At 32.5% G+C, this 8,336-nt stretch overlaps 1 protein-coding gene across 1 annotated transcript; it reads left to right on the forward strand.

Annotated features, from left to right (window-relative positions):
• Nucleotides 1–7,713: 7,713 nt before the first annotated feature.
• Nucleotides 7,714–8,322, forward strand: LOC117320102 (L-rhamnose-binding lectin ELEL-1-like). Its single transcript, XM_033874783.1, has 2 exons — nucleotides 7,714–7,774; nucleotides 7,957–8,322. The coding sequence occupies exons 1-2, from the start codon at nucleotides 7,729–7,731 to the stop codon at nucleotides 8,277–8,279; spliced, it is 369 nt and encodes a 122-aa protein (XP_033730674.1). The 5' UTR covers nucleotides 7,714–7,728; the 3' UTR covers nucleotides 8,280–8,322.
• The last annotated feature ends 14 nt before the right edge of the window (nucleotides 8,323–8,336 follow it).

Here is an 8,336-nt window from a genome sequence, read left to right on the forward strand (position 1 = left end):
TTCCTGTTAAATATCATGTGTCAATTATATATGATATTGCTTATGCATATATCATCTACATATTTTTTGTATTATTCAAAGTTCGTTTTGACTACAGAAATGATCTCGCGGAAGAGGGGAAGACAATTGGTTATATTCAGCAGTCTCTGTATAGTATTTAATACCATATATCAATATTGTGTGACGGTCAGTATGCGTGACACGGACTTGAGCACGCGCACACCGTTCTCGTGTCTTACCGGGGTGGAATGAATGACAATTGTGAAAACACAGGTGTAATGTGACATAACTAGCAGTGTTTTTTGTATGTTTTTTTTTTTTTTTTTTATGTGACGACCAGTTTGTGTAGAGTGTATGGTGATTCACTAATAAAATAATAAATACATATATATATATCTATTAAAGTATAACACAAAGACTGAGGTTTTTACAATGTAATCTTTATCATAAGCTAGTACACTGTAGACATTTTGTTTACAGTTGTAAACTCTATCCTCTACCAATATCAATGTCACTTAATAGTGGATCAGCCATTTTGTACCACAAAGATACATGTACACACATTGCCTTACGTGTAGTTTGTCAATCACTGGTACATTTAAAGGATTGCATATACAATAAAATGTATAACGATTTTTTTTTAAACTCATTTATTATTTGAAATGCAGATATATATGTTGTCTGCCTACATGTACATGTAGTTTTCTGTACGGAGTTGTCGTTCCTGGTAAAGGTCGACAACACGGGACTCATCCCTATCAATATAATCGATTACTAAACGTTTTTGTGTTAGCTATTTTAGATTTAATTAATGAAGTTACAACGGTTATATATTATATACATGTATGTACAATATATACTTAAGCTGCGCATACCATATAATTAGAATAATAATCCTAAAAATTACATATGACTACATTCTGTTAGTGTTGGCTCAGTAAAAAAAAAAATTTTAATGACTAAAAATGTAGAATATCGAAGAATCCTCAGGCTCCTTATTCGGGAATATAGGGAGAATGTTTGAAAGGGAAGTTTATCTATGGGGATTGGGGAACGGGGAGTTTTCATTGTTTGTTTCAAATGCGTCATTCACTTTATTATCCAAATCTTAGGTCAAATTGTTGAAAATATACCTTATTGTCATAATCAATATACCATTTGAAAATGGGTAAAATACGAATCGGAAGTTTGAATTGCCGAGGTCTTGCTAGTGATTTAGTTAAGAGGCGGGACGTTTTTCATAGATGTCGATCAAAATACGATAGGAATAATATAAATGTAACTAGTGTAAAATCCCACAAACATTTAGGAGTATTGTTGTCTGATGATGGTACATGGAATAACCATATTGATTATATATTGAAGAAAGTTTCACCAAGGCTGGCTGTATTAAGAAATTTAAAAAACATCCTCGATAGAAATTCTCTTGAAACAATTTATCTCTCTTTTACAAGACCTATATTGGAGTATTCTGATTTTGTCTGGGATAATTTACCAAATTATTTAAGTCAAAACTTAGAAAACATACAGATAGAAGCTGCGAGAATAGTTACGGGTGCTACAAAATTAGCAAGTGTAAGTTTATTATATAAAGATGTTGGGTGGGAAAAGCTATCTAAAAGACGGGAAAATCATAAAATTTTACAATTTCACAAAATGTATCATAAAAAAACTCCATTATATCTATCTGAATTAATCCCATGCCGGTTGTCAGAAAGCCATAGACATAATACCAGATATTCAAATAATTTACTTTCAATTAAATTTAGAACTCAGTATTATAAAGACTCTTTTTTATCCTCGTCAGTACATTTATGGAATCTATTACCTTTAGATATTCGCGAAAATCCCTCGGCCAATATAGTTAAAGGTTTTTTTACAAAAAGACAAAGTAATCATTCCAAAATACTTTAACATTGGAAGTAGACATCTTCAAATTGTACATACACATTTAAGACTAAAATGTAGTAATCTAAATCAACATTTGTACATTAGAAATCTGGAAGATAGTCCATTATGTATCTGTGGATCAGTTGAGAGTACTCATCATCATTTACTCTCATGTGAAAAATACACCACGATCAGACAAAATACTTTATTACAGTTAGATATTATTCTTACTGAAAAAACTCTTTTATGGGGTAATGATGTTTATACAAAGCAGAAAAACGAGGAAATATTTTTAGCAGTACAAAAATTTATTCATCTAAGTAAACGCTTTAGTTAATATTTATGTTTTGTATGGTATCGTATACATATTTGTACTTCGTACTGTAGGGTAAATTTATATATCCACGGTCATACAATATAATGGTGTCATGAATCATCTATGATCAATTCTATTCAACACATGTACTTTTACAAAATTAAGTAAAATGTTTCATTTGTACTTCGTACTCAAAGGTAACTCATTTATCTATAGTCTAACAGTACAATGGTGTCAAAATTCATGTCTGTCAATCATATTCACCACATGTATATTTATATAACTATGTAAAATATTATTTTGTTCTTAGTTATCAAAATTAAGGTGTCCTAGTTCCGAAGATGTATTTGCTTTTCTGTGTGATTGGGAAAGGAATTAATATAAGCTTTAAGCTTGTTTTCCCATCCCATTTGCTATTTTCTGTATATGTAATGTTATTGTGTCTTGTTGAATAAAATAATGTTTAAACTAAATACGATATCACAATTTTAACGGATACACACGGCCATACTAATTCAGAAACATTGTGGAGGAATGAATGGGGAGGTGATATAAAATTTGCGTCGTTTTCATCAAACTGTAGGGGTATTGCAATACTTTTTAAAAATTCTTTCGATTACAGTGTGGTTGGTGAGTACAACGACCCAGACGGGAATTTTTTATTATTAAATATGATTATACAAAATGTTAAATTAACACTTTGTGGAAGATACGGTCCAAATGATGATAAGCCAGCATTTTTTAATAATCTACAAAATATAATAGAAGCTATTGGTAATGATACTATAATCATAGCGGGGGACTGGAACATCGCACTTGAATATGAAGTAGACACTTTTAATCATCGTCATCGCAATAATACCAGAGCAAATATTGAAATCCATAACATGATGCAAAATTTAGATCTAATTGATGTTTGGAGGGAATTTAATCCAGATGATAGAAAATACACGTGGTTTGGTCCAAATGGGAAAAAAGTCGCCTTGATTATTTTTTGATATCCTCTGATTAACATAATAATATTCCTGCAGTAGGTATGGACTACGCTTACAAATCTGACCACTCGCCTGTTCATATTGGATTGGAATTTATTAAACAGCAGCGTGGGCGAGGTCATGGAAATTCAATAATAGTCTGCTCGGGGATCCGGAATATGTAAATAAAGTCAAGAATATTATCACAGAAGTTATAGCACAATACAGAGTAGATGACAATAATGACTTAGAAAACGCAGAATTTAACATAAGTGACAAATTATTTTGGGAAACCTTAAAACTAATGATACGGGGAAAGACAATTAGCTATTCTTCATTTAAGAAAAGGGAACGAGAAAAACCGGAGAACGATTTGGACAGTGAACTAAAAAATTTGTATGATAAATACCATTCAGAACAAAATGCACAATTACTGCAGGATATCTCAGAAACAGAGGGAAAATTAAAAACTTTAAGGGATAAGAAAATTAAAGGGATAATCACAAGAGCAAAGGTAAGGTGGAAGGCCGAAGGGGAAAAAAGCACTAAATACTTCTGCAATCTTGAAAAACGACAATACATGTACAATGAAAAAATGATTCCTAAACTAATTAATGACAACGGAAATGAAATACACAATTTAAATGAAATACTTAATGAACAATCAGCATTTTATTCCAATCTTTACAATACGAAAGGAACATTGTTTAATGAAGTTCACCAAGAATATTTTTTTAATGATAATAATCCGTTTATAACTAAACTCACGGATGAGCAAAGTGATTCTATGAATGGTCCACTCACGGTTGAAGAATGTTTAAGAACAATAAAAAATATGAGTAATGGAAAATCTCCAGGATTAGATGGATTCACCGTAGAGTTTTATACATTTTTCTGGACAGATCTAAAACATTTTCTGCTAAGATCCATTAATCAATCATTAAGAGATCAGGAAATGTCAATTAGTCAGAGACGGGGATTAATTAAATGTATTCCGAAATAAGGGAAATCAAAATTGTATTTAAAAAATTGGAGACCTATTACTAAATGTCGACTATAAAATTGCATCGTCGTGAATTGCCAATAGAATTAAACAAACTCTAGTTGATATTATAAGTCCGAGTCAGGCGGGATTTGTCAAAGGTCGTTACATAGGGGAATGTACCAGGATAATTGATGATATTATTGAAAAGACGGAAGTTAATAATCAATCGGGTATTTTGCTAATGTTAGATTTTGAAAAGGCATTTGACTCCCTTGAGTGGCCATTCATAGAAAGAACTTTACGTTTTTTTGGTTTCAACGACTTCATTGTAAACTGTTTTAAAACTTTATACTCACATATATCTGCCTGTGTTGAAAACAATGGTCACCTCTCCACTTTTTTTCAAGTTACACGCGGATTGCGACAAGGGGATCCTTTGTCTCCATATTTGTTTATTATTTGTATTGAATTATTGAGTGCAGCAATCAAATATGACCCTGATGTCAAGGGCATAATTTTAAATAATTCTGAATATCTTATAAGTCAGTACGCAGATGACTCAACATTAATACTTGATGATGATGCAAGGTCCTTAGCAAAATCTTTATTTTTGATCGACATCTATGGAGAATGTTCTGGTCTAAAAACCAATTTCGATAAGTCTCAAGCTGTATGGATTGGGGTAAAACGGGGCTGCGGAGAGGAGATTGAAACGGAGCAAAATTTAACCTGGAATCAGCAAGGGAAATTTAAGTTGTTAGGGATAAGATACGATTTATCTAAAGATGATATTTATGAAGATAATTTTGTCGAAAAATTAAAATCAGTGGAGTCACTTCTCTCAGACTGGTCTTTTAGGAATCTTTCCATCATTGGGAAAGTGACTGTTATCAAAACATTAGTCTTTCCTTTTATTGTGCAAATACTAACTGTTATCCCTAGTCCACATATTAAGATCCTAAAAAACTTTCAAAGATTATTTTTTCATTTTATATGGAATAGTAAAGTTGATAAATTGAAAAGGAACCTTTTAATTGGTGATTATAAAGATGGAGGTTTGAAAGTTCCGGATATTTTTTCTTACTGTAAATCTTTAAAACTTATATGGATAAAGAAATGTTTGGATTCTAGTAATCATGCAGATTGGAAAAGGTTATTAATTGATGATATAGAACATGTTGGAGGAAATAAAATATGGAGTTTATCAAAACATGGACTAGAGGAAGTTGTTTAGAAGTATAGTTTTGGGAAATTTTGGAAGGAAATTATGTCTATTTGGGGAAATCTATACGAACTCCTCCCGACAGCCCCGGAATATGATAAAGAAATAAAAGTTAATAGACGAACCATCTTCTTCAAAAATCTGTGTAATGAAGGCATGTATTTTGTTAAAGACTTAGTAGATGAGCATGGTAACATTATGTCTCTAGATAGTCTTATTCAGAAATACCGAGTAGATATGAACTGTATGACCTACAATAGCCTTATTAGTGCAATACCGAGAGGCTGGAAGAGAATGATCACCAATTATGGAAAAAATATTGAAAATGTTTTGCATGATAATTTGAGGCAACTGAAAAATATTGAAAAGCCAAATAAGTTTTTCTATCAGAAATTACTGTCTACTGTATTAATATTTCCACAACAATCCCATGAAAGGTGGCACACTATTCTGAATATCTCTCTTAGCCAAGATAACTGGGAAAATATCCATGCACTTCCATTTTGTGAGACAAAGGATTCAAAATTACAAAGTTTACAATACAGAATCACCCATAGAATTTTTTTTTACAAACGCTATGCTATTAAAACGAAAGTTATTAGAACATCAGGAATGTAGTTTTTGTAGTGGTGCACCAGAAACAATATACCACCTTTTTGGGGATTGTACACATAGTCAATCACTCTGGACATGTTTTATAAATGCAGTTTTTATTAAATATAATGTTGTTTTAGAAAGAAAACCTACTACTTTCCTATTTGGCATAAATGATGATGTTCAAGTGATAGGTTTAAATATATGCATATTGCTCATTAAGAAATATATATCGTTGATGCGACAATATAAAAAAATTCCAAACTGGGAAACATGTAAGACATTTATTCGAAATTACAGAAATCTTGATCTCTATTCGACCTATATGTTGACCCAAAACGCAGCGAACAAGATCCGGCAAAAATGGGAAAGTATCAAACTTATTTTAGAATGAACTTTGATATTTTGTCTATAATGTGTGTTTTCATCAACAACCTTTGTCAAAATTGTACTTTAACTATGTGATTGATGCAATTAAAATATCAATTTAAAAAAAAAAAAAAAAAAAAAAATGTATGATGGACGCAGGCTGAAAGCCTATATATCCATACCATGTATACTAATACAAAACAATCATAAATACGAATACTTCGGTGCAGTTGGCTAAATGTAGGCATTGCAATTCTTAATACAATAAGATAAATCACTTATTCTCCCAGTGTTCATCTAAAATGATTTCTAATTTAGATAGAGAATCAGCATCAACAACACTGTCTGGTAACTATTCCACGAGTCTATTATTCTTTGGCTGAAGAAATGTTGAAGTCTAGCCGACACCGTGGTTTAGATAGCTAATGACCCCGACCATTAGATCATTTGTTTCCCTCACGTACAACATACATGTACATGTACCTTACAAGTGTCCAACACATTCTATGATATAACAAATAGTCTGCCTTAAATCCACATGAACGTTCCCGGATATTTACTGAACAGATGGACTTCATGGATAACGACATCCTGAAATTGATGAATTATTGGGCAATTGCACCTCTCCTTAACAATTCTTTTGACCAGTTATTTAAAGTTTTCACAGTTGCCTCTCAGTTTCATAAACGTATCTTAGCCTCAGTGAGTCCCGGAGGTATGAATCAGCTGTGTGATGTCCCTAACGTTACTGACAAGCCCTAGGTGTCATAACTTGTTTGTGTCTTTTGTAAAACTCTGTGATTTTCGATAACATACAATATAAACACTATTTTGTTTTATAAGTATTTACATAAAATAAAATCAACGTAAGTACAAAAACAATTAATTTCAACTAGTGATGAAGCGTTTAATCTCCTTGTTTTTATCATTCACAGAAATAATCCACACTCAACGTCATTTCTCAGAACGTAGCCTTTTTATCAGTCATGAATTTACATACATAGACTTCCATGTGACGGACGTGATTGGACAATCTTACATGTACACAATACAATGCGTTGTAAATCATTGTCACAATTGCTGGTATTTTATAAGAAAATGACATCATCTGTGACGTAAACTCTACAAAAACCTTTAAGATCAACCTCCTTCATTAGCATATTATCATTAATTCTCAAACACCGTCACTATACCTGTTGATTGACGACGCATTTGTTTTATTTTGATTTTCCTTGTGACGTAATTAATGACCTAGAAAAACCGCGTAAGTGTTCCTCCTCACCTGTCTCTGATTTCCGTGTCCACGGTTGAGTGAACATGGTATTATCTATATAAGCAGTAGGTAGCTCCAAACTTCATTCATCCACCTGATATCACAATGAGATCCAGTCTAGTTCTGTTAACGCTCGCTATAGCGATCACAGGTAAGCCTTCTGTCTTGTAAAGCTTTGCTAATGATGAATTAAGTAACTTAAAATATATTAATATATACAGTGTAAATTAGATAATAAAAAAACTATATCATACAGTAGTTTCAAAGTAATTCTATAGTTTTTTTTACAGACGTATATATTACATTAATACAAGTCTATGTTACATTTTGCAGTGGTCCATTGTGTTCCGAACATAAGGGAAAAGACAACATGTGAAAATAAGTCAGCTTATTTGAAATGCAGTCGTGGATACACCCTCACCATTATAACGGCCAGATATGGCCGAAGTGACCATGCTACGTGTCCGAGTAAGAAGATTCGAACCACCTATTGCTCCTCATCAAAGTCTCTCAATGTGGTCAAACGCTCGTGTAACGGGCTTCAATCATGTAAAGTACGTGCGTCCAACAAGGTGTTCGGGGATCCCTGTCGAGGAACATACAAGTACCTTAGTGTTCGATATGTGTGCAAGAAAACCGCACCGGCAGGTAAGTAATATACTTAGTGACCACGTGACTGGTGGAAATGCACGTGCTTATCATATACAATACAG

The sequence above is a fragment of the Pecten maximus genome, unplaced genomic scaffold (genome assembly GCF_902652985.1).
Source record: "Pecten maximus unplaced genomic scaffold, xPecMax1.1, whole genome shotgun sequence".
NCBI lineage: Eukaryota > Metazoa > Mollusca > Bivalvia > Pectinida > Pectinidae > Pecten > Pecten maximus.